We start from the raw sequence: 25,920 nt of genomic DNA on the forward strand, positions 1-25,920 counted from the left end.
CTCCCCCACTCATATATGCTCTCTCTCTTTCTTTCTCTCTCTCTCTCTAAAATAAAAAAATAAATAAAAATGTAACATTTTTTTAAATTAATCACATAGAGTTTCACACAGTGTTCCTCATCCATCAGTATAATTCTACAATCCACACAGCTAATCACAGAAAGCTTTTGAGTTTCCCAACTCTGGAATTTAACTGGTTGACATATTTCCACGAAAGGAAAAGAAGTCTCCATAATAACTGTGAAGCCAAAATGTTACTCATGACTCGGCCTACAATTAAAATATCTTTCAATGGTGTAATCTTGCTACCAGAGGTTACAATCCTAAGAATTCTCTCCTGCTCTGGTTGACCAGAGCCCAAAGCTATCCTATGCCCTTGTTACAGCAAATACTTGGTGCCCAGGAAGAGACAAGCCACATGCACTCAGGGAACCAGAAAAGACTGTTTATTGTGCGCACTGGTGTCAGCCCAGCGGAATCATCTCCAAAGGCTGAGCCTGGAACCTTGGCATCAGCCTCCTTTTACGGCTGGGACTATAGGGGGTTGAGAGACAAAAGAAAAAGGGGAGGGGCCCTTATCAGTGGTGCTATCTGGGCAGTTGGTGGACAGGAGGCAAACAAGATTACAGAAGCCAAAAGTAGGCAGGGGAGTATCCAGCCTCTGGCATCTGGCTGGACCCTTTTATCTTGTTTTTACTAGCTTTTCTTCTCACCCTGACTACATAAAGCCTGGGTCTCAGGTTTAAAAAATGAACACACATATCTGTATTCCTGAAGCACTGTTAGAACTTTGATGCAAGGGAGTTCTCCCACTTCTATCCCCCAAAAATGCTCAAAATTGGCATGTAAAAAAAACTTCATAATCACAGTTTTAACAATCAGAGAGTGCTTCTGCAAGGTCTATGATACAGAATAATTTATAATGAGGATAATAACAACTACCCCATGATGTTGTGAAAAGTAAACGAAATAATTTTTACAAGGAACTAAACACAAATTTGAATCTCCAGGGTATTGTGAAGGACCAAAAAACTTAAGTTAGGAATTAGCCTGGTGATCGCTGAAGTATCTACATCTCACCAATGGAGACTCAAAGAAATTGGGAATTGTCCCTCATTGTTGAGGTCCCATCATAACCTCATTTGCTTGAGGAATCCACCAAAAAATGTTCCATTGTGTTTTTCTCATTAGTGTGGCCCACAGATACAGGTTCTGAAAGTAAACAGAACACACACATACACACAGTGTGGCCTCTCTACTCAATGGTGGGGACATGGGCAGCCAGCTTTGGTAGACTCTCCTACTGTTCCCAACTGTTACCTTTCTCCCTATATGTGACTATCGACATCCTATAAAATGATTAGACATCTATGTCCTTATCCATTTGACGTTAGTGCCTTCCAATAGGCTGAGTCTGTTTAATTTGCTTTGACCACTGCAATGCAAGTGGATATGAGGTAATCTAGTACATGAGCCAAAGCTTTAAATGTACTGGCTCAGATTGTTCTAATATATCAACATATAATATTTTATACATAAGAAGTTATTTCAAATTGTTCACTATTAACGCCAGCTAACATGACCAGTCTTTTTGTTTTGTTTTCCAACCTGATGAAGAAAACAGCTATCTCATTGCCTAAATTTCTGGTTACACATCTGATTGAAGATTATTTCATAAACTAATTGGCCATTTTTAATCTCTTCTTTCTTGAATGGCCTATTTATATCCTTTGTTTATTTTTCTATTATATTGTCTTTTTCCTTTCATTTTTTTTAAAATGTTTATTTATTTTTGAGACAGACAGAGACAGGATGCGAGTGAGTTAGGGGCAGGGAGAGAGGGAGACACAGAAGCAGAAGCACAGAGCCTGACGCTGGGCTCAAACTCACGAGCTGTGAGATCATGACCTGAGCCAAAGTCAGATGCTCAACCAACTGAGCCACCCAGGCGCCCCTGTCTTTTTCTTTTTTTTAAAACATTTATTCTTGAGAGACAGAGACAGGGAGACAGAGGATCTGAAGCAGGCTCTGTGCTGACAGAAAGAGCCTGACACAGGGTTCAAACTCCCAAACTGAGAGATCATGACCTGAGCTGAAGTCAGGCACTTAACCGACTGAGCCACTCAGGCACACGGGCCTTTTTTCTTACAGTTGTGTGGAAGCTCTTCCCACATTTTAAATTTTAATCTTTTGAAGGGGCACCTGGGTGGCTCAGTCGGTTAAGTGTCCAACTTCGGCTCAGGTCATGATCTCACAGTTAGTGCTGACAGCTCGGAGCCTGGAGCCTGCTTCAGATTCCGTGTCTCCTTCTCTCTCTGCCCCTCCCCCGCTCATGCTCTATCTCTCAAAAATAAACATTAAAAAAAATTTTTTTGTAATTTTAATCTTTTGTTTAAAACGTTGCAATATGTTTTCCTGCTTGTAGCTTTTCTATATCCCTCATTTAGTATTATTTGTGTACAGAAGTTTTGAATTTCCATGTGTAAAACTTTTCCCTTACTGTTCTTAGTTAAAAGGCCTCCCTTTTCTCTCAGATTATATTTCCCTGTATTTTCTCCTAGTATTTCTCCAGTTTGTTTTTACATTTATCTCTGGAATTTATTTTTCAATACGTTAGAAAGTCAGGACCTAACTTTAACTTTTTCCCTAAATAGGTAATAATTGATAATTCATCCTTTTCTCCAAGGATTTCAAATATCATCTTTACTACAAACTAAATTCCTTTATATAATATGAGGCCATCTCTGTCTACAGCAATATCACACCATTTCAGTCATTATAATGTTTTAGTTTGCTTTATTTCTTTCCAATTTTTGTGTTCCTTTTAATTTTTTATACATTTTCTTTTCCAGTATTGAAAATAAATTTGAGAATCAACTTGTCAAGGTCCATAAAAAATGCAACTGGAGTTATTTAAATTGCCTTGACATTACCAATTAATGTTGGAAGGCTGGGAAACTTAATAATCTTTACAATACTAAAGCACTCTATCTGGGAACAAGGTATTTATCCAAGTCATATTTTAGGTCTTTCAGTCAGGTTTTATTGTTTTCCTCATATAAGTCTTGCATATTACTTTCTTATTTAGGAAATGTTTAGTTTTCCGTGCTATTGTTAATGGGCTCCTGTATTCCATTACTTTTTTTAATTGGCATATAGGAAAGACATTGATTTGTGTATGTTAATCTTATATTTTGCTTCTTTATTGAACTCTGTTTTTAGTACAAATAGTTACCCAGTTGATTCTTTTGGACTTTTGAAATTTCCCCTTATAAGGAAATGTTACTAAATGTTACTGTGACCTTAAGTGTGTGGTTTAAAAAGGTAAGATAAATGTGTTTTCAGCGCAAGAATGAGTCCATTATACCTAATAGAATGACAGATAACCATTAAAAAAATGCTTGTATATATAAGACCAGAAAGGATAAATAGCAACCATCCTATTTTATGGCACTAAGAGACATAGAATTGTGGGCTGTGTGGACCTTCAGTTTGACCCAAGATGAGTCCAACCTCTAATATATTTCAACTAATTTATTGTTTTAAAATTTACATATGGCAAATTCATGTGGGTTGGGTTTTGTTTGTTTGTTTGTTTGTTTGTTTGTTTGGGGTTTTTTTTGGTTTACTGTTCTATCAGTCTTACTGCATAGATTGTTATAACCACCACTACAAACAGGATACAGAACAACTCTAACACTCCTTCATCAGTCTCTCACTCCATCTCTAACCCTTAGAAACAAATGATCTGTTCATCATCCCTATAGTTTTATCTTTTCCAGAATGTCACATAAATGGAAATATACTGGCTTTTGAACCTGGCTTCTTTCACTTAGTATAATGCATTTCAGGTTCATCCATGTTGTTTATGTATTAATAGTTCATTCATTCTTACTGCTGAGTAGCATTCCCTTGTGTGGATACATCACACTGTTTATCCATTCAAATGTGAAAGAATATTTTGGGTTATTTTTAGTTTTGAGCAGTTATGAGTAATACAACTATGAACCTTCATGTACAAGTTTTTGTATGGACCTGTTTTCATTTTTCTAGACTAAGTATGTAGAAGCAGGATTTCTGGGTCATGTGGTTGGTGTTTAACTTTATATAATATAAACCTACCAAATTGATTCCCAGAATGACTGCTCCATTTTGCATTCTCACCAGCAATGTATGAGAGATCCAGTTGTTCTAGATCCTTACCTGCACTGGATGTTGTCAGTATTTTTCATTTTCGCCATTCTAATAGGCATGTAATCGTTTCCCATTTGGTTTTAATTTTCATTTCCCCCAATGACTAATGAGTTCATTCGTGGTATTTGCTATCCATATGTCTTCTTTGGTGACGTATCTGTCCAAATCTTTTGCCTACTTTTTTTTTTAAATTGGGGTGGGTTTTTTTTCCATTTTAAGAGTTTTTTTATATATTCTAGGTAGAAGTTCTTTGTGAGATATATGATTAGTAAACTTTTTATCTGATCCATAGCTTGTCTTTTAATTCTCTTAATGTTTTTTGAGGAGAAGCTTTAAATTTTGACAAAGTTGGGGGCGCCTGGGTGGCTCTGTCGGTTGAGCGTCCGACTTCGGCTCAGGTCATGATCTCGCGGTCCGTGAGTTCGAGCCCCGCGGCAGGCTCTGTGCTGACCGCTCAGAGCCTGGAGCCTATTTCGGATTCTGTGTCTCCTTCTCTCTCTGACCCTCCCCCGTTCATGCTCTGTCTCTCTCTGTCTCAAAAATAAATAAACATAAAAAAAAAAATTAAAAAAAAAATTTTTTTGACAAAGTTGGATTTATTAATTTGTTCTTTTATGGATCATGCTTTTGGTTTTATAGCCAAGAAATCTTTGCCCTACTCAAGGTCATGAAGATTTTCTCCTATATTTTCTTCTAAGAGTTTTATGGTTTTATATTTTACACTTAGGTCTTCCGTCCATTTTGAATTAATTTTGCGTATGGTGTCAGATATAGGTCAGTGTTCACTTTTTGTGTCTAGATGTCTACTTTTTCCAGGGCCATTGGTTAAAAAGACTGTCTTTTCTCCATTGAATTGCTCTTGTACTTTCATTTTTTAAAATGATTAAATTTATTAAGGTCTATATCTGCAGTCTGTTCTGTCCCACTGATATAAGTGTCTTTTCTTTCACCAATAACACATGGTCTTCTCTTCTGTAGCTTGATGGTAGGTCTTAATAACATGTAATGTGTTCCTTCAACTTTGTTCTTGTTTTACAAAGTTGTTTTGGCTACTTTAGTTTATTTGCATTTCCATAAGAATTTCAGAATTAGCTTGTCTACATCTGCAAAGAATTCTGCTAGAATTTTAATTGGTATTGCATTAAGTCTTTATATCAGTTTAGGGAAAAGTGACATCTCAACCATGTTGAATCTTCCAGTCCATGAAAAGGATATGTCTCACCATTTATTTAGGTCTTCTCTAATTTCTTTCATTTGGATTTTTAAATTTTCAAAATATAGATCCTGCATATCCTACTATTATTATACCTATTATTTCATTTATGAAGAGCTGTTATAAATGGTACTGTTTTTAACTTTTGGATTCTAATTTTTTACTGCTGGTATATAGAAATGCAAGTTGATTTAAGAAAAGACATTTATTCAGTGTCAGACTATTACATTTAGCAATCAACAGCATGGGTGCAAAAAAAAAAAAAAAATCTACATTAAAACCCCTTGTTGGAATGCTTTATACTTTCCACAGAACAGAAACTAAAATAACCTATTATACAATTAGTTACAAATACAATCCTTGAGTTTTTTTGCCCATACACATGAGAATTGCCTAAAACATGTCTTCTTTGTAGCAGTTAGGCCCTGCCACCACAACTAAAGCCAACCCTGCTTGGCTGAGTTCACAAATCTTTTGTAACCTGTAGCTTCCCTGTCACTTCTCTGGCTCTCCTCTCCTGCTAAGTTTGGTCTTCTGGCAGTAATTAAAACCTTCTGCCACCACCACTGCTACCACTGCTGCTGGAACCACCATACCAACCTTAGTTTCATGGTTTGGCAAAGTTTTGGGCTCCACCACCTTAGGGGCCAGAGCTTTCAAAAATTTCCTCCTTTCATGGATCCAAAATTTGAAGTGTGATTGTTGTAATTGCCAAAATTATTAAAGTTTCCGCCATTTCCAAGTTGCTGCCATCGTTACCAAATCCATTATAGCCATCCCTACTTCCACCATATCCACCACCACCTTGACTGCCACAAAATCTACCTCACCCACTGAAGTTTCTTCAATAACCAGAGTTGTCATTCCCACCAAGACCACCCCCATGACCACCAACAAAGTTTCCAGAACCACTTCGACCTTCACTAGCCATCTCTTGCTTAGAGATATCCTTACTTCACAGCTCTGGCCATTCACAGAATGGCTTTTTGAATAATAATCTTGTCTACAGAGTCATGGTCATCAAACGTTACAAAAGCAAAGCCTCTCTTTTGCCACTGCCTCAGTCAGTTATGATTTCAATCACTTCAATTTTCCCACACTGTTCAAAATAATCTCTTAGATGATGTTCTAATGCCACCAACAAAAATCTTTGTCACAGTTAAGTGGGCACCAGGTCTTCAAGAATCCTCTCTTGAGACCACCCTCTTTGGTTCCACAACTCTTCCATCCACCTCCTCCATAGTGGCATATGTGACAAACCTAAGCCTCTGGAGTGTGAGGTGTTTGGATCTGTCATTACCACACAGTCTGTAAGCATTCTCCATTGCTCAAAATGCTCATTAGTTGTTTCAAAACTCAAACCTCCAAAGAAGAGCTCCCACAGATGTTCAAGCTCTTCAAGGCGCAGCTGTTCACAATGGCAGTGGGAGGGGAGACTTTTTTCTTTTTTTAAGTTTATTTATTTATTTTGAAAGACAGAGAAAGACAGAAAATTCCAAGCAGTGCCGAAGACCAGCTCCAGCAACCAGGGGTTCCCGAAGGAAGAACAGCGTCGGTGAAAATAAAATAAAACTAAAATAAAAAACTGGAAAATAAAAAACTGAAACTAAAATAAAACAGACACAGACAACAGCAGTGTGTTGAACTGGCCGATTTATTGCAGTAAACGTGGCATTATATATGCTAGTGATTTTCTTGCAACATACGTCATCTATGTTTTTCTAACATTACCCAATTTTAAAGTTGTTCCTTTGTATAATCACCCAACAATGAATAACATGATTGTTTTGTCATAACGTTCCCTCCTGCCCTTTGCTTATTGATTAATTTCTTTTATTGTTTTTATTATGTATCTATGTTTATTTATATTTACAAAATATTTGCTTTGCTGTTTTCATGAAAGGCCATTTATCTCTCAACACCTCAAGTGGAATAGTTACAGGGACATGACCTCTTAGTTGTTTCCCTGAACCATTCATGGTTTTGAAGAACAAAAGTGTTCGCTTGGGTCCAAGGTGCCAGGAAGGGGGCCAAGAGGGCCTTAGAAACCCACACCTTATACATTCTCAGAGAGACAATGCACCTAGGAACCAATGAACCATTCTGTACTTTAACCGACTAGGTTCAATCATCATCTGGAATGCCTCCAGATTTGGCCACTGGGGGCCAAGTGGGCCCAGGGGTCAGAGTGACCTGTGTCCATAGATACACTCCTTAGTTACCAGAGTGGAGCTCTCGGATCCATGTGTCTCTCCTTCGTTGGCTGCCTTTGCTGGCTATCAGATGCTTAATTGACTGAGCCAACCAGGTGCCCCTGGACATAAGTTTTCCATTCTTTTGGGTAAATACCAAGGGTCATGATTGCTGCATGTATGGTTAGAGCATATACAGTTTGTGAGAAACCACCAAACTGTCTTCCAAAGTGGCTGTGCTGTTATGCATTCCCACCAGCAATGAATCAGAGTTCCTGTCACGCCACAGCCTTGTCAGCATTCGGTGTTGTCAGTGGTGTAGATTTTGGCCATTCTAATAGATGTGTGGCATTATCTCATTGTCAGTTTAATCTGCATTTACCTGATGACACATGATGTGGAACATCTTTCCATATGCTTCTTTGCCACCTATTCATCTTCTTTAGTGAGTCTTGTTCTTTTTTGGATGTCTTGGCCAAGATTTTAAAATCAGCCTCACACACATGTGCATGTGCACACGCACTCTCCTACATGTTGAGGTTTGATTGGCATTGCATTGAATTTGAAGACTAAGTTGCAGCGACCTGACACCTTTACAATATTGACTCCTACAACTCACCAACATGGTGTCTCATCCATCAATGTAGGTTTTTAACATTTTTTCCAATATTTTTCTCCACATTCTGCCTAGAGAACTTGCACATCTTTGGGGGTTTATCCCCAGGAATGTAATATTTTGATATGAGACAAATGGCATTTTTTAAATTTTCATTTCAAATTCTTTTAAAAGACTGTCTGCCGTGTAAAACAAGAAGGTTGTCAATGTATTGTAGGTTTCATAACATGTTGAAGTGAAATATATGACAATAATAACGAAATTCGGGGGAAATAAAATTATGAGCATACTGTTGTAATACTCTTATGTTGTGGAGCAATTAAAGAATAATTCAAGATAGACAGTAATAAATTAGGGATGCTTATTGTAATCATTAGAATAACCACTAAAAATGTAAAAAAAATGATTTAAAAAGATAATAAAAGAGGAAAAATGAAGAACTAAAACATACTTTTTTTTTTTTTTTAACTTGTTATTCTTTGAGAAAGAGAGAGAGCAAGCAGGGAAGGGGCAGTAAGAGGGTAGAAGAGAATCTTAAGCAGGCTCCATGCTCAGCACAGAGCTCAGCATGGGAATTCATTTCATTACCACGAGATCATGACCTGAGCCAAAATCAAGAGTCAGATGCTTAACCAGCTGGGCCACCCAGGCATCCCTAAGAACTAAAACACACTTGGTTAAGCGAAAGGAAAGGAGGAACAAAGAAGAGATGTAAAATTTAAAAAATAAATCAGTTTTGGGTGCCTGGTGGCTCAGTCGGTTAAGCGTCTGACTTCGGCTCAGGTCATGATCTCATGGTTCGTGGGTTCGAGGCCCCTGTTGGGCTCTGTGCTGACAGCTCAGAGCCTGAAGCCAGTTTCAGATTCTGTGTCTCTTTCTCTCTCTGCCCCTCCCCCACTCACATTCTGTCTCTCTCCCTCTCTCAAAAATAAACAAACATTTAAAAAATAATAATAATAAATTAAAAATAAAAATAAATCAATTTCCAGTAACTGTATCAGTAATCACAATAAATTTAAAAGGACTAATTAGTCTTTAAAGTTTATTTATCCATTTGAGAGAGAGCACTTGTGTGAGCAGGGGACAGGCAGAGAGAGAGGGAGAGAGAGAATCACCAGCAGGCTCCTCACTGTCTGTGCAGACCCCGACACAGGACTTAATCTCAAGAACCATGTGATCATGACCTGAGTGGAAATCAAGAGTCACTTAACTGACTGAGTCATCCAGGCACCACAGCACTAATTACTCTTTAAAAAAAAAAGACTGTCAGGGTGCCGGCTGGATCAGTTGGTAGAGCATGTGGCTCTTGATCTCAGGGCCATGAGTTCAAGCCCCACCTTGGGTGTAGAGCTTACTTATAATATAATAATAAATCTTAAAAAAAGAAAAGAAGATTGTCAGACTATTAAAAAAAAAAAAAAAAGACCCAACAATATCCTGCCTACAAAAAAACACACTTTAAATATAAGCAATTGATTTAAATATGAGTAACTGGGAATAAAATGAGAAAAAATATTCCATGCAAATAGAAACCACATGAAAATTGATATGGTTATATTAATAAATGTCAAAGTAAGTTTGAAGGAAGAAGTGAAAGAAAAAAGAAGGAAATTTATAATTAGAAGATACATTCCATAGAAAGAAGCCATAATCCTGAGTGTGTATGTACTTAGTAATATGACTTCAAAATTTATGAAGCAAATAATTAACAGAACTATATGGGAAAGACAAATTTAGAATTACACATGGAGATTTAACATACCTCCTTGATAATCAATACAGCAAGCAGACAAAACATCACTAAGGTTATAGGATATTTGAGCAACAATATCAAACAACTTAACCTAAGTCACAGTTGCGGAAGGTTACACAGTCTCTTCAAATGTATGTGAAACACTGAACACGATATAACATATGCTAAGCCATTAAACTAGTAATCAATTTCAAAGGATTAAAATCATACAAATTACATTCTTTAAAGGCAACAAAATTAAGTTGGAAATCATTAATGATAGAGTATCTAGAAAATCCCCAATTATTTGAAAATTAAGTCACTTCTAGGGGCACCTGGGTGGCTCAGTGGGCTGAGTGTCTGACTTTGACTCAAGTCATGATCTCGCGGTTCATGAGTTCAAGCCCTGCTTTGGGCTCACTGCTGTCATCACAGAGCCAGCTTGGGATCCTCTCCCCCTCTCTCTCTGTCCCTCCCCTGCTGGCTCTCTCTCTCTCTCTCTCTCTCTCTCAAAACTAAATAAACATTAAAAACTTTTTAATAAAAACAAAGAAGATAATCCATTCATCAAAGATGAAATTACAGTGGAAATTAGAAAATAGTTGAAAGTAATAGTAATGAAAATACAACATATGAAAATTTGTGGGATGCAGATATAGTAGTTCTCAGATGGAGATTTGATTAAGTAAATATCTCTACAAGCTTAAGAAAGAGTGAATGCAGAATGAAAGAAATAATAAACATAAAATCAGAAATTAATGAAATAGAAAATAGATATAAAACAGAGATTATTAATGGAGCCAAAAGATGGTTCTTTAAAAAGATTAATAAAATTGACAAAATTGATCAAGGAAAAGGAAGAGTGAAAAAAACAGAAATACCTAATATTAGGAAAGGCAGGGACAACATCACTCTAGATGCCACACACTTTAAGAGAATAATATGGGGATGTCATGACTAATTTTATGCCAATAAGTTTGACAGACTAGATGAAATGGGCAACTTCCTAGAAAAACATAACTTACAGAAATTAGCACAAGAAGAGAGAAAATTGGAACAATCCCGTATCTTTCAATGAAATTAAATCCATAATTCAAAACATTCCAACAACAAAATGCTAGATCCAGATGGCTACACTGGTAAATGCTACCAAACTTTTAAGGAAAAAGATCAACAATGCTATACAAAATCTTTCAGACCGGCCAGCATAACCTTGATACCAAAACCTATCAGGGATATTACAAGGAAAAATAATTAGAGCAATATTCCTTTAGAATATAGACAGAAAAAAACTCAAAGTGAAAATTTAACAAATAAAATACAACATTATATAAGAACTATACACATTATGGTTATGTGAGTTTATTCTAGAAAGACATAGGTGGCTTAACATTAAAAAAATCATTCAATATAATTTTAACAACAGGATCATCTTATCAGACACAGAAAAAGCATTTTATAAAATTCAACCCCCATTCATAATAAAAAGCCTTAGTTAACTAAGCATAGAGAGAAACTTCCTCAATTTGATAAGATTATTTACCTAAAATATACAAATCACATCACACTCAATGATAAAATAATGAATATTTCCCCCTAACAAGACAAGAATGTTTATTATCACCACTTCTATTCGATACTGTATTAGTGGTCCTAACCAGTGCAATAAGGACAGAAAAAAAAATTTTAATAAAAAATTGGAAAGAAAACAGTAGCATTTTATTCATAAATGACATGATTGTGTACATAGACTATACAAGAAATCTACAAAGTACTGGAAGTAATAGGTGAATTTAGCAAAGCCATGTGAAATAAAGTCAATATGCAAATATCAATTGTATTTCTTCATACTTGCAAGAAACAATTGGAAGATGAAAATGTAAAAACAATACCATTTACAATAGGATTTTAAAAATAAAATACACAGGACTAAATAAAGCATGCAAGATTCCACACTGAAAATTATGAAACAACATGGGGAAAAATCAAAGAAGACCTAATAATAGGAAAAAGAGTCTATTTTACAGATTAGAAGACTTATTTGTTAGGATGTCAGTTCTCCCCAGGTTGGTCTACACAATCAATGTAATCCTAATCAAAAGCCAGGAGACTTTTTTTGGTAGAAATTGATAGGTTAAATTTAAAATTTATGTGGAATTGAAAAAAACCTAGAAGAGTCAAAATCATATTTAAAATCAGCACAGGGGCGCCTGGGTGGCTCAGTCAGTCAAACATCCAACTCTTGATTTCGGCTCAGGTCATGATCTCACAGTTCATGAGTTCCAGCCCCACATTGGGCTCTGTGCAGACAGCACAGAGGCTGCTTGGGATTCTCTCTCTCTCCCTCTCTCTCTGCTCCTCCTCTTCTCATGCACTCTCTCTCTCTCAAAAATAAATAAACATTAAAAAATAAAATAAAATATGGGGCACCTGGGTGGCTCAGTTGGTTAAGTGTTTGACTTCAGCTCAGGTCATAATCTCATGGCTTGTGAGTTTGAGCCCCACATCGGGCTCTGTGTTGGCAGCTCAGAGCCTGGATCCTGTTTTGGATTCTCTCTCTCTCTCTCTCTCTCTCTCTGCCCCTCCCTTGCTCATGTTCTGTCTATATCTCTCAAAAATAAATAGACATTAAAAAAATATATATATATATATATAATTAAATTAAATAAGCACAAAGATGGAAGATATATATAACTACTCTTCAAATTTTAGATTAAAGGTAAGTAATTAATACAATATGGTATAGGTTTAGGATAAACAAATAGATCAATGGAATAGAACAGAGTCCAGATATAGGTTCATACATATATGACCAATGACAAAGACACCAATACAATTTAAGGGGAAAGAAAATTCATAGAATAATACTGTTGGAAGAATGCAATATCCAGATGGAAAAAAAATTCACTTTGACCCTTACACTTATACCATTCATATTAATTTAAAATGCATCATAGGGGCATCTGGGTGGCTCAGATGGTTAGCATCCAACTCTTGATTTAGGCTCAGGTCATGATCTCAAGGTCATGAGATCGAGGCCCATGTCAGGCTCCATGCTGGGCGTGGAGCCTGCTTAAGATTCTCTCCCTCTCCCTCTGCCTCTACTGCTCTCAAAAAAGAAATAAAACAGATCATAGATCTAAATTTGAAATCTAAAATTATGAATCTTCTAGCTGGAAACACAAGACACTATATGAGCTTCGGATGTCAAGAATTTCTTAAATAGGAGTAAAAAGTACTAACTGTAAAAGAAAAACTGTTAAATAAATTTCATCAAAATTTAAAACTTCTGCTCATCAAAAGACACAAAGTGAAAAGTTATGTCACAGACTGGGAGAAAATATTTGAAATGTATAGTTATGTGAAGGGTTTGTAAGCAGACTGCAGTCTTTCAAATCAATAATAAGGCAACCCAGCTTTTAAATAATGACCAAAAGATTTTCACAAACACTTGGCAAAAAATATATATACTGGGGTCCCTGGGTGGCTCAGTCTGTTAAGCGTCCATCTTCGGCTCAGGTCATGATCTCAGAGTTCATGAATTCAAGCCCCGCATCGGGCTCTGTGCTGACATCTTGGAGCCTGGAGCCTGCTTGGGATTCTGTGTCTCCCTCTCTCTCTCTGCCCCTCCCCCACTCTCACTCTGTGTCTCTCTCTAAAAAATAAATAAATATTACAAATAAAAATACACACACACACACATACACACAAATGGCCAAAAAATTAAATGGAAAGAATTTCAACATCTTTAGTCATTAGGGAAATTAAAACACCATGAGATAGTATCACACACCCACATCAATGGTAATACTGCCAAGGGCTGAGAGGCTATGTAGCTACTGGAACTTTCATATACTGCTGGTAGGTGTGTATAATAGTACAACTTCTTTTGAAAATTTTTCGCATTTTCAGCTAAAATTAAACATATACTGGGGCGCCTGAGTGGCTCTGTCGGTTAAGTGTCTGACTCTTGATTTCTGCTCAGGTCATAATCTCAAGGTTGTGAGATAGAGCCCAGCATCTGGCTGTGGGCTCAGCATGGAGCCTGCTTGAGTTTCTCTCTCTCTCCTTCTCCCCCTGCCCCTCCCCTGCTTGCACGCTCTCTCAAAAAAAAAAAAAAAAAAAAAAAAAAAAAAAAAAATTGGGGCGCCTGGGTGGCGCAGTCTGTTAAGCGTCCGACTTCAGCCAGGTCACGATCTCGCGGTCTGTGAGTTCGAGCCCCGCGTCGGGCTCTGGGCTGATGGCTCGGAGCCTGGAGCCTGTTTCCGATTCTGTGTCTCCCTCTCTCTCTGCCCCTCCCCCGTTCATGCTCTGTCTCTCTGTCCCAAAAATAAATAAAAAATAAAAAAAAATAAAAAAAAAAAAATTTAAACATATGCCTACGTGATGACCTAGCAATTCCACTCGGGCACACGAGAAAAATGAGAACACATGTTCACACACACACAAACACACACGTGTACTCATGCACACACACAGAGACTTACAGAAAAATAAAAAGCCTTCTTCATAATACCAAAAAGTGAATTAATCCAAATGCTCATTAATAAGAGAATGAATAAACAAATTGTATATTCATAGAAAAAAAAAGAGCGAACTACAGTTACATACAAACCACTTGGATAAATCTTAAAAACATTAAGTTGTATAACAATACTGAGCACAAAGAGTACATACTGTATAATTCTATTTAAATAAAGTTCAAGAACAAATAAGACTCCTGGATGTTAACTGAACTTACTGTGATCATTTCACAATATATAAACATCAAGTCACTCTGCTGCATACCTGAAACTAATACATGTCAATTCTACCTCAATTTTTAAAAAGACTATGGTAATAGAAATAAGAATATCTCTTACATCTGGAGGTGGGTATTGGCTGGAAACGTGCACAAGAAAATGCTCTATATGACACCTCTGTTCCACATCCGTTATCACATTCTATCTCTGAACCATACCCAGGATCCTCTATTTCTCCTGATCTCCACTGGTCCCACCCTAGTCCAAGTCTCAACTGTCTCTGATGTACATGCCAGAAAAGGACCCTTCTGCCTGAGGAGTAAATGAGAGGACTCGTTAGGTAAGAATGGTGTTCTCTATGTGAATGAGTTGGAGCCATTACCACAAAACTTTCATTCCCTATTGATTCAGGATTTTAACTTAACCTGATTGTCTTTTGTGCTACTTTAAGATTTTTATGACTCTTCTGGAGCCTTAAGCATAGAATGTAACATTGTTTCTATGGGAAAATGCATTTTGATTTTCAACAATTGTTTAGAAAACTTTTTAGAACCCAATCATTCCCTCATTGGGGAGTTGTCCCTTGTTTGTTTTGTTTTGTTTTGTTTTGTTTTGTTTTGTTTTGTTTTAATAGTTTTTTTTTTTTTTTTATTCGAGAGAGAGTGAGCAGGGGAGAGGGACAGAGGGAGAGAGAGAGAATCCTAAGCAGACTCCAAACTCAGTGTGGAGCCTGATGCGGGGCTCCATCCCACAACCCTGGAATCAGGACCTGAGCCGAAATCAAAAGTCCGATGCCTGGGTAGCTCAGTTGGCTAAGCACCCAGCTCTTGATTTTGGGTCAGGTCATGATATCACAGTTCCTGGGATCAAGCTACGCATAGGGTTCCATGCTGACAGTGCAGATCCTACTTGGATTTTCCTTCCCTCCCTCTCTTTCTCTCTCTCTCTCTCTCTCTCTCTCTCTCTGCACCCCTCCCCCACTTTGTCTCTAAAAAAGAAAAAAGAGTTGGACACTCAACCAACTGAGCCACCCAAGTGCCCCATTAATAGTATTTTAAAATATCTTTAAATCTTTTAAATGGATTTATAGTCTGTGTTTCTAACCATCTTTGAAAATCACGAAGGGCAGGGTCTTCTATTGCTCGTTCTATAACAGTATGGCGTGCAGCCAGGAGCCATGGGAAACACAGCATGGCTGCTTGCCCCACGTTTCATCTCAAGTAAGCTGATTCACAGAATGTGTCCTTCAGATTACGCTTGAACGAATCTCTGTATCCGCATCTTGTGCAAGGGTTTACCACATCTGAATTTATTTCTTAGAGCAGCTCTAACTGCCATAAGTTTAGTGGCTTGAAACAATACAAATTTATTCTCTTACATTTCTGGAGACCAGAAACCCAAAATGGTATCTTTGGGCCCCAAATCACAGTGTCTGTACAGCTGTGCTCCCTCCAGAGGTTCTAGGGGAGAATCCGTGTCCTTACTTTTTCCAGCTTCTAGAGTTGCATTCTGTGGTTCCTGGGCCCTTCCTCCGTCTTCAAAGTCAGCAGCATACCATCTGCCTTCAACCATCCACGTGGCCTTCTGTCTCAAAAATCAAACCTTCCTCACTTTCCCTTTTATGGGGACACCTCTGATTACATTAGCCTCCCTGGATAATCCAGGATAATCTCATGATCTGAAAGATCCTTACCTTAACCGCATCTGCAAAGTCTCTTTTGTCATATAAGGTAACATCCACAGGTTCTTTGGATTAGAACATGGACCTCTTTGGGACCATGTTTTCAGTCTACCACAATGCCTGTGCTTTATCTCCTCAGGTCCTTTCGGTATGATTTTTCCCTCCCTCTTCTGTGCCTAACAAAAAACCTAGCCCACAGCAGGCGTAGAATAGCTGCTGCTATGCTGTAAGTGACTCCTGTACTAGCCAGGGTTAATTGATGCAGGCGTTACTACCATAACAAATCTCCAAGTGTTAATTCAACAAATGTATATTTCTCACTCATGTCACAGTCCGGTGCTGATCAGGCAGCTTTCCTTGGAAGTTCTTCAAACAAGATCTAAGCTAAGCTCCTTCTTTTACGGCTGCCATCTTAAAAGAAGTGGCCTCCAAAGCGCAATATTTATTGAATGAATGTAAAATGCAGACTTAACAGAAAGAATTAGGACATGGGAGAACCTCTGACTAGAGGTAAGGCTATGTTGTTCAAAAGCCCCTCCTGGGTTAGACCTTTGCAGAAACTCCTCTGGACAATTCCACATGTATGCACACACACATGCATACATGCATGTACACACACTCCTTCAAAAGCCTCATATATATTACCTTGGAATTAGTCACTGTCATCTATCCTGTTATTTGTGTTACTGTTCTTTCCCAATAGCATGAGTAACTGGGTAGAACCTACCCGTATTTTAGTTTGTACGTATTGTTACAGCCCAGTGAAGAAATCCTCTCATTTGCAGACTGGCAGTTAGATGAAACAGAATTTGAGTCAAGGTTTAAAACATTTTACAAGTAATTTAAAAATAATACAAAACGTATTTTCCAAATTTAAAAGTAATTGGGTGGCTCAGTTGGCTAAGCATCCAACTCTCGGTTTTGGCTTAGGTCATGATCTCACAGTTTCCTGAGTTTGAGGCCTGTGTGGGGCTCTGTGCTGACAGAGCAGAGTCTGCTTAGGATTCTCCCTCTTCTCCCTCTTTCTGCCCCTCCTCCGCTCATGCTGTCTCTGTCTCTAAATAAATAAATAAACTAAAAAAATTGTTTTTAAATGTTTATTTATTTTTGAGAGAGAAAGAGCACAAGCAGGGGAGGAGCGGAGAAAGAGGGAGACACAGAATCTGAAGCAGGCTCCACGTTCTCAGCTGTCAGCACAGAGCCCAAGGCAGGGCTTGAACTCACAAACTATGAGATCATGACCTGAGCTGAAGTCGGACGCTTAACCACTTAACAAACTGAGCCATCCAGGTGCTCCTAAAAAAAAATTGTTTTTTGAGTAATTGACCTAATTATTTGTAATTGACTGCAAAACACTAAGTAGTAAAGAACTAAAGTAAAATTACATTTTAAAATATTAAGTTTTAAAAGTAATTCTTGCATTGTTCTGAAATTGTAAAAGTAAATCAATAAGGGAGAGATTAATATGCAGTTTGTAAAAGTATTCACTCTTTTCCTGAACCTAGGCATCTCTAGTACATTCAAAATTATCCAATTTATGAATAACTCATTTGTAAATTAAACTGTGTGGTTTGCATCCTTGCCTTTCCACTTACTGGGAAGATGAGGGTGATGATATGCTTGCCTCATGGGGTTGCTGAGAAATTACATGGGTTCATTCCCATCAGGCTTTTTGAAACACACAAGGTGAGTCCTTGAGAAATGATAATTATTGGTCCATGGAGGATGCTTTGGGGGAGGCCAGCAAGTCAAAACCCAGGGCTGACATTATTGACATCAAACCATCTTAAGCCAAGTTGACTGAGGGAGTAAGTAGAAGGTAAACAGATGGATGGCATCAGCCACTGCTTATCTCCAACAACCCCTCACATCTATCAGAGCAGACTCCTGGGTTGGACAGGCGCTGATTCTGACTTGGTGTGTGAAATCCTACATCCCTTACACTGGCCTCCTCTGCATGATTTTATATTTGAAAAAAATTGTTTTTAATTTGTTTTTTTAATGTTTATTTTTGACAGACAGAGAGACAAAGCATGAGCAGGGGAGAGGTAGAGAGGGAGAGAGAGACAGAATCCAAAGCAGCTCCAGGCTCCAAGCTGTCAGCACAGAGCTGGATGCACGTGCAGGAGGGGCTAGAACTCACTGGCCCGATCTGTAAGATCATGACCTGACCCAAAGTCAGATTCTTGACCACCGACTGAGCCACCCAGGCGCCCCTCAAGTTCTATTTTCAAAGTGGATATTTATGTTTTTAATCACATATGTAACTGTGTGAGAGAAACCACTTTTAAAAAGTTTTTCTATTTTATTGAAATTCTGTTTATGTTTGGACTTCTCTGCTAAACTATAAGCTTCTCTAAGGAGGAAACAATCCCTTTCTCACTGAACCCCAGCAGCCAGCTCAGTGCACAGGTATTGTAAGTAAATTTCTACCACGAGCGGGGAACTAAAGAGCCACTCTGTGAGGTGAGAGTGGGGTGGGAGGGGGAAGGAGGGTGCTGGGGTCTGTTTTAACAGATCTCCTGAAAGGCGTTCTCCACTCAAGCCTTTAGAGCGAGACTTGCTTTGGGGTTGTCGCTGGTTTCCCTTCACCAGGAGGAGTTTGTCACTTTAAGGCAGATACCAGGAAGTTAAAAGTGGATGTGGAAGGGCGGGGAGGGATAGAGACACAGGGCCACTCTGTCTCCAGGGAGGGTAGTTGCGTGTCTGGGCGGCCACAGCTGAAAAATAAAGGTTGTAGGATTTTTTTCTGCCCAAAGCAGGGTTGGCCCACGTTATATTTTCGCTGCAGGAGGGAGTGGGTGCCCCTGAGTGGCTGGGCTTTGGCTGGAGGGAGGTGGAGAGGAATGGCTCCTCCCCATTGGCTGTTGCTGTTTGCACTCAGTTGCTTTATATGTCTTTGATAACAGCTGAAGTGCAGAGTAGCCCCTGCATGACAGCTGAAAGATCGGCCAAGTGCTGCAAAAGACAGTGAGATGGGTTACCGCAGTGGGGCTCTCAGCTCTGGGTCTTGCAAACGCAGGGCTCCCATATCCCTTGCGCAGCCATTCCCTACAGCCAAAGGGAAGGCAGAATCTGGCTTCCCCCAAAGCACCTGTTGAGGCAGCATTTATTTGGATGCGGAGACCAAGGTCTCTCTTCCTCGAAATGTGTTAACTGATGTGTGCTTTCTGTCTTTTGTCCGTTTTTTGTTTTTGTTTTTTGTTGTTGTTGTTGTTGTTTTTTTTTTTTTTTTTTTTGGACAGGTTACATTGATCCAGCCTGGTGAAGACATCTGGAGACCATGACCAAGAAAAGAATTGCTGTGATTGGAGGAGGTGCAAGCGGGCTCTCTTCTATCAAGTGCTGCCTGGAAGAAGGCTTGGAACCAGTCTGTTTTGAAAGGACTCATGACATCGGAGGACTCTGGAGGTTCCAGGTAAGTCTCCTGGTTCTTTAATACTTGTAAACCTCTCTGCCACTAAGGGCCCCACAGGAGAGTTAGTCTGCAACCTCAGGAGCTCCCCAGGTGCAATCTGAAACTTAAGCACACAGAAAGACCCAAAAAAGTGGCAGGCCACTCCAGGTTGGTAGGTGGCAGGTTTAAATAAGCAAGGGACCTTAAATATGAGGCTTGTCCTGGGCAGCAGTAATACACGTAGATCTCTGCACCCACCACATGTTAAAAATTCATATAGAGGCGTCAACTGGCTTCCATCAGTACCATGCACGTGGTCTCAAAACCACATCACTAGGAAGGCAAGCAGAATACACATCCCAAGAAGTCTCTGAGGGTCCAATTCCTGGGTCAACCTGTGGTCACATCCTCTCGATGACCTCCTCCCAACATGCCACTTCTCCTGACCAGCTTTTACGGGGGGGGGGGGGGGGGGGAGTGTCACACAACCCCCTCTTCCATAGTGTCCCCTAAGCAGTCAGCAAGGGGTTTCAGTATCACGGAGGTGGTTCATTTGGTGTCTGTCTGCACTGGGGGGCAGATACCATAGGAACAGTGCGGTTACATGCAAAAGAAAACACAGATTAAGATAATGATTCTCAAAACAATTATTTTTTCCACCAAGAGCTGCATGATTCCAACAACTGATTTATTAAGTTCCCTAGCTTGGGGGTGGCTCCTTCAGGGATTCACTTGTGTTCTCATGTGATTTAGTAAAGGCGATACATTAGCAGACTCATCAGGTATGAACACACAGCATACCTGTTCGGATAATGGCACGGGTGCCTCCTTTTGAGACAAAAATAATGCCCGAAGCCATTCTATTTTGGAGGGCAGTTCTTCTCACTAGAGATATTTCAGTATTCAGTAAGGACAAGTTTTGTTGGTTATCATTTAATATTTCCTGGATGAATTTAGTAAGGGCATCTATATGTGCTATAACATCCACCGAACCAATGGAGGAAACAAAGACAACAGCCACAGCCAAATAATCCATGTCAGTGAAAGACATGGTGTACCTACCTAGTCTTGAGAAGAGAGAAATTGGCAACTATTGTTACCATGGTGGTGGGGAGGGGGGCGATTCTCCCCTGTGCCAAGGGAAAACCCACGGTGCAGTGGTCCCACCACCCAGGTGGGAGCCATAGCCAAAGATTTGTACCACTGAGCCCCTTTGGGTGGCTGCCCAATAAATACCCAGGTGATGTGACCAGTCAGTGCCAAACCAGTCACTTTCCCTTAATATGACAGGATGATTACACATTTCCCATGATGTCTGTCTCATATTCCTGTTACAGCTGGGTTGGTTCTGTTTATTTTATTTTATTTTTTTTTTTTCAACGTTTTTTTTATTTATTTTTGGGACAGAGAGAGACAGAGCATGAACAGGGGAGGGGCAGAGAGAGAGGGAGACACAGAATCGGAAACAGGCTCCAGGCTCCGAGCCATCAGCCCAGAGCCTGACGCAGGGCTCGAACTCACAGACCGCGAGATCGTGACCTGGCTGAAGTCGGACGCTTAACCGACTGCGCCACCCAGGCGCCCCTGGGTTGGTTCTGTTTAGAATAACTTTTCTCTTACTAATAAAGGGGTGCCCAGGTGTTCGAATGTCCATAAACTCATCCCAGATCTGGCTCAGTGGTGGTATTTCTAGAACCAATCCATTCAGCAGTTCAATAAATGTGTAGTTTAATTCATAGAAAAAGAAGACCCATGCCCAGTGTTATTGATCGTGTGTGCCATGGGCCAGGTTTCCAGATTAGTACTGGTAACATCAGATGAAATCAAGAGTGCTAGTCCTAGCTCATCCTTCTTAATGTACTGTGTTAGGGCCTTTCAGTCCCTTTCCTGGAAAGGCGATACCCACCGTGGCAAGCCTGAGGAGCTAGAGGGGGACAGCTACCCACATACCCATCGGTTGGATTGACTTCTTTGTTGGACATAGGAGTGGGCCCACTGTAGAAAGGTATTTCCATCAGGTGCCCATCCTGCAACTGGACACCAAAGGAGCAGCAGAGTCTAAGGTCAAACAGATGTTTAGTAGGAAATTGTATGGGGAGGTGTTTCCCTGCTACAAGAATGCCAAGGCCTCATCTTTAGATGTTAGTGTGGCTACAGTTTTAGGACTTTGACCAAGTCATGTATACCATACATGTTGGCCAGGGGAGGCGGCACTGTCAGGCGTGAGATGGATTAGGGGTGGGTTATGCCAGAGCAAGACCCCCATCTTCTCCCCCTCTTTTAATGGTACCTGTTCCATTGCAGGTATAGTATGTTTCAACAACAGGTTAAGCTTATAGCAGAACAATGGGATCCCAGAGGAGACTGAGTAGTTCCTCCTCACCCAGGAGTGCAAAATAACCCACCAATCCCAGCAGAACTTCCCACTGCAAATTCCAGTAGATAATGCCTTTCCCAGGTGTGATGGGATTTGGTGTTTTCAGCAGCATAACTTGTTGATTCTTGGTATGAGTTGGGGCAACAGGTCTTACTGGTTGATCATGAAAATGTGTTAATGCCTGGAATGGTACCTTAGTCTACTTGGCCAAGGTGGTTTTACCTGTTAGTAATGTCATCTGCTCCTTTAATATTCCATTTTTCTTTTCTACCAACCCTGCTGCTTGGGAGCAGGAACCTCTTTTTACTGTCAAGACTCTTTTTTTAATGTTTATTTATTTTGAGAGGGAGAGAGAATCCCAAGCAGGCTCCGTGCTGTCAGCACAGAGCCCGATGTGGGACTTGATCTCACAAACCATGAGCCAAAATCAAGAGTCAAATGCTTAACTGACTGAGCCACCCAGGCACTCCTCACTGTCATAACTTTGACCAGTCTTGCACATCATGACCCTTGAAATGGGACCCTCCCCCCCACCATCACATCTATTGATGAGGGTATCCATACATGATATTCAGTTTCTATAATCCCCTAATGGTGACAGCCTGGTTTGCATAGTGCCAGGGGAAAGTTTGGACTAGGCCAGACGCCAGTGTCCACACAAACCAGGGCATATGTACAACCTTCACACAGAGGGACGGAGATGATATAATCAATTTGCCAGTCCCATACTGGTTGAGAATGCTGGTGGGTGACTCAAGATTCCTTTGGTATTTACCTTTGGCATTGTTTAGAACACACAAAACATGAGTCACTATAGTTCAAGGGCAAGACGGGCTAAGGTATCAGCTTCCTGATTGCCAGGGGATGTCATACTTTATAAGCAGGGATGTAGAAGACAGCCTGTACCACAGCCCCTTGTAGGCAGACCCAAACGTCTTTTTACATATCCTGATCCCCACAAGGGCTTATTTATAATCATCCACCCCTCGGCTTCCCAATGTCCAAGCCATGGGTCTCATCCCTTTAAAACAATCCAATTGTCAGTGCAAAGGGTTAACAAAGGATTAACAGCTAGAACTTACGAGCGATTGATCACCAGCCAAGCATTCTGAGTTCAGCCCACTGGCTGCTGAACTTTGTTCTTTGTTCCTGTTTCCATCCAGATGGTGTCATTATTGGGTTAAGTAGTGACTGCAGTCCTCACAGAGGGATTTCCTGGACTAGACCCATCTGTGTACCAGACATCAGCCAAAATTTCCCCACTACCTCCCCACAGGCTACAGGGACACAACAGGTATAGGGGCAGGGGCACTTGGAGGATCGATATACCCCACAGGTCCTAACTGTACCTGCATTTCTAGTAGGCTGGTGGACAGGGCGCTCCTCTGCTGCAAACAGGCATGCCACTCAATCACAGTGGGAGTTTGAGCCATAGCAGAGGTGGGTCAATGGAACGTATTCTCAACCCATCCCTTCATAGGTAGGGAAGCTCTTACCACAATGTGCTGTTCCTTAGTGAGAGGCTTAACCTGAAGGGGACCTTGGTATGCTGATAGGAGCTGTTGCTCTATGGTGGTATGTCAGGTTGTTGCCCGCTTCCAGAGCTGAGACAAAATCCTAGGAGTACTCTCCCCTTCTCGTTTCTGCCAGTGTCCAGCTCATATATTCCGGAGTCACAGACCCATCTAATTCAAATGGCAGTCTTGCTTGAGCGAGGCTCAGAACTAACCTGCCTTCTAGCATTTTGGCCTTTCAAAGACAGCTTACTGCTCTGATCCCCAGTTGGGGGGGGGGGGTGTGTCTTACTGTTCTTTACCAGGTGATATAGTCCTCCAAAGCCCCTAAATCCCTACAAAGACTGGCATCTCATTCACATTCTTAGGGGTTGGATAGGCTTGCACCTATCTGGGACAACAGAAGTCTTATACGACCAGACAACTCCCAAAAACTTTACAGTGATGTCTTGGCCTTGAATTTTGTGGGTTCACTGCCCATCCTCTCTCTCTCCAATAAAGCTTCCAGGGTGTCCTGCAGCAGAAGCAAGTCTTCCCATGTTAACATTGTATTATCAATGTAATGGGCCCATTTTAGTGATATGGAGAAGGAGACCAGGGTGGGTCTCAGGCTCCCATCCCATGACATAGGGTAGGGCTGTGCAGGTAACCTTGGAGAAGCACTTGGAAGGCCCATTGTTGCCTCTCCCATGTAAACGCCAATTGGTCTTGTGACTCAGTGGTCAGGGGTGTACTGTAAGTCCAGTGCAGCACAGTGCACTCCTAGGACTCTGGCCAAGGTATCTAAGATGGTGGCAACGTTGGGCACCGCTGTCTGGATGGGGACGCACTACCTTGTTCAATTCTAGGTAGTGTGCAGTCATTCACCATGAGCCATCTGACTCTTCCACTGGCAATGTTGGGCTGTTGAAAGCACTATGGTCACTTACTGCAGTTTTGGATTGCTTCTCCTAGTTCCTTGTGCCCCACAGGCAATTTATATTGTTTCACAGTTACCAGTCTGCAAGGATGACAGGCTTACTGGTTGCCAGTTGACCCTTCTCCTCAGCACTTGTTTGATTTACCCAGAATTCAATGGAGATTTGCCCAAAGATAGGAGAAGGGGTGAGGAGCCTCCAATTGCCTAAGCCTAGCCTTTTAGTCAACCAGTGATCATTACCTCTTGATGACCTCCTCCAACAACAAGATATTTTATCTTTCATTAGGAAATGTATGATGGGTTTAACAATGATTAAACTTGGAAGAATTCAACCTGCTGACCTCTTCTCAGCTGCTACCACCTCAGGTGCTATTCAGGTTCTTCTTTCCCTATGCTGGCAGCAAAATAGGACACAGGTTTCTTTACTGATGTCTATGAAAATGCCCCAGAGATCATTTTCATTTAATGAGTTTTGCTGCTATCTGAAAGAGAGTAACAATGTTGCGGGTGGGCAGTGTGAGGGTGGAGTGTAAAAAAATAACAAATATTAGAAAATGTAAAGTGGTGGGGTGCCTGGGTGGCTCAGTTGGTGAAGGGTCATTCACATGATCCCACGGTTCTTGAGTTCAAGCCCTACATCAGGCTCTGTGCTGACAGCTCGGAGCCTAGAGCCTGCTTCAGATTCTGTGTCTCCCTCTCTCTCTCTGCCCCTCTGCTGCACTTCCTCTCCGTCTTTCTGTTTCATATAAATAAACATTTTTTAAAAAGAAAAGAAAAGAAAATGTAAAGTAGTTAGAAAATTTAGAGTGGTTGCTCCTGGTCTGCATTAATAAGTAAGTGATCTTGAAATACCTGCTTACAACTCCTTCCAGGGATCCCCTTTTCAGTCCTCTCTAACTTTATGATCCTTCCACTCCCCTCTCGTCCCCTCTCCTTCTTTCAGTTCTGGTTCAATGTAAAAAACTTTTTTTATGTTTTTATAACTTATTTTTGAGAGAGAGAGACAGAGCATGAGCAGTGGGAGAGGCAGAGAGAGAGAGGGAGACAGAGTCCGAAGCAGGCTCCAGGCTCTGAGCTGTCAGCACAGAGTCCGATGTCACGGAGCCCGATGTTACAGAGCCTGATGCTCGAATCACAGACTGCTAGGTCATGAGCCGAAGTCAGAAGCTTAACCGACTGAGCCATCCAGGCGCCCCAAGGATTTATTTATAAAGCATAAATATATTTGCTGTGTGCTCCAAGTCAGCACAGAGCCCAATACGGGGCTCAAACTCACAGCCTGTCTTAAGAGGGCAGAGGGTGCCTGCAACTGGGATTTCTTGTCCTTGCATATATTCAGTTTT

General features: G+C 40.4%; 2 protein-coding genes across 3 annotated transcripts in view; one reads left to right on the forward strand and one right to left on the reverse strand.

Moving 5' to 3' along the window:
* The window catches only part of CHD1L (chromodomain helicase DNA binding protein 1 like), a 177,487-nt gene that overhangs the window by 64,837 nt on the left and 86,730 nt on the right, over positions 1 to 25,920 (reverse strand). The gene's annotated exons all lie outside the window — the stretch shown is intronic.
* FMO5 (flavin containing dimethylaniline monoxygenase 5) overlaps positions 18,831 to 25,920 on the forward strand; it is a 35,113-nt gene continuing 28,023 nt past the window's right edge. Inside the window, exons 1-2 of one of the 2 annotated variants that reach the window (XM_060621736.3) lie at positions 18,831 to 19,103; positions 19,616 to 19,788. In XM_060621736.3, the coding sequence (XP_060477719.2) occupies positions 19,654 to 19,788 (135 nt within the window). In that variant the 5' untranslated portion in view covers positions 18,831 to 19,103; positions 19,616 to 19,653. Of the gene's footprint in view, positions 19,104 to 19,192; positions 19,341 to 19,615; positions 19,789 to 25,920 lie in introns of those variants that run through there. The other variant, XM_060621735.3, reaches the window with a different exon arrangement.

This window comes from Panthera onca, chromosome C1 (genome assembly GCF_046562875.1).
Source record: "Panthera onca isolate mPanOnc1 chromosome C1, mPanOnc1 haplotype 2, whole genome shotgun sequence".
In the NCBI taxonomy this organism is placed as follows: domain Eukaryota; kingdom Metazoa; phylum Chordata; class Mammalia; order Carnivora; family Felidae; genus Panthera; species Panthera onca.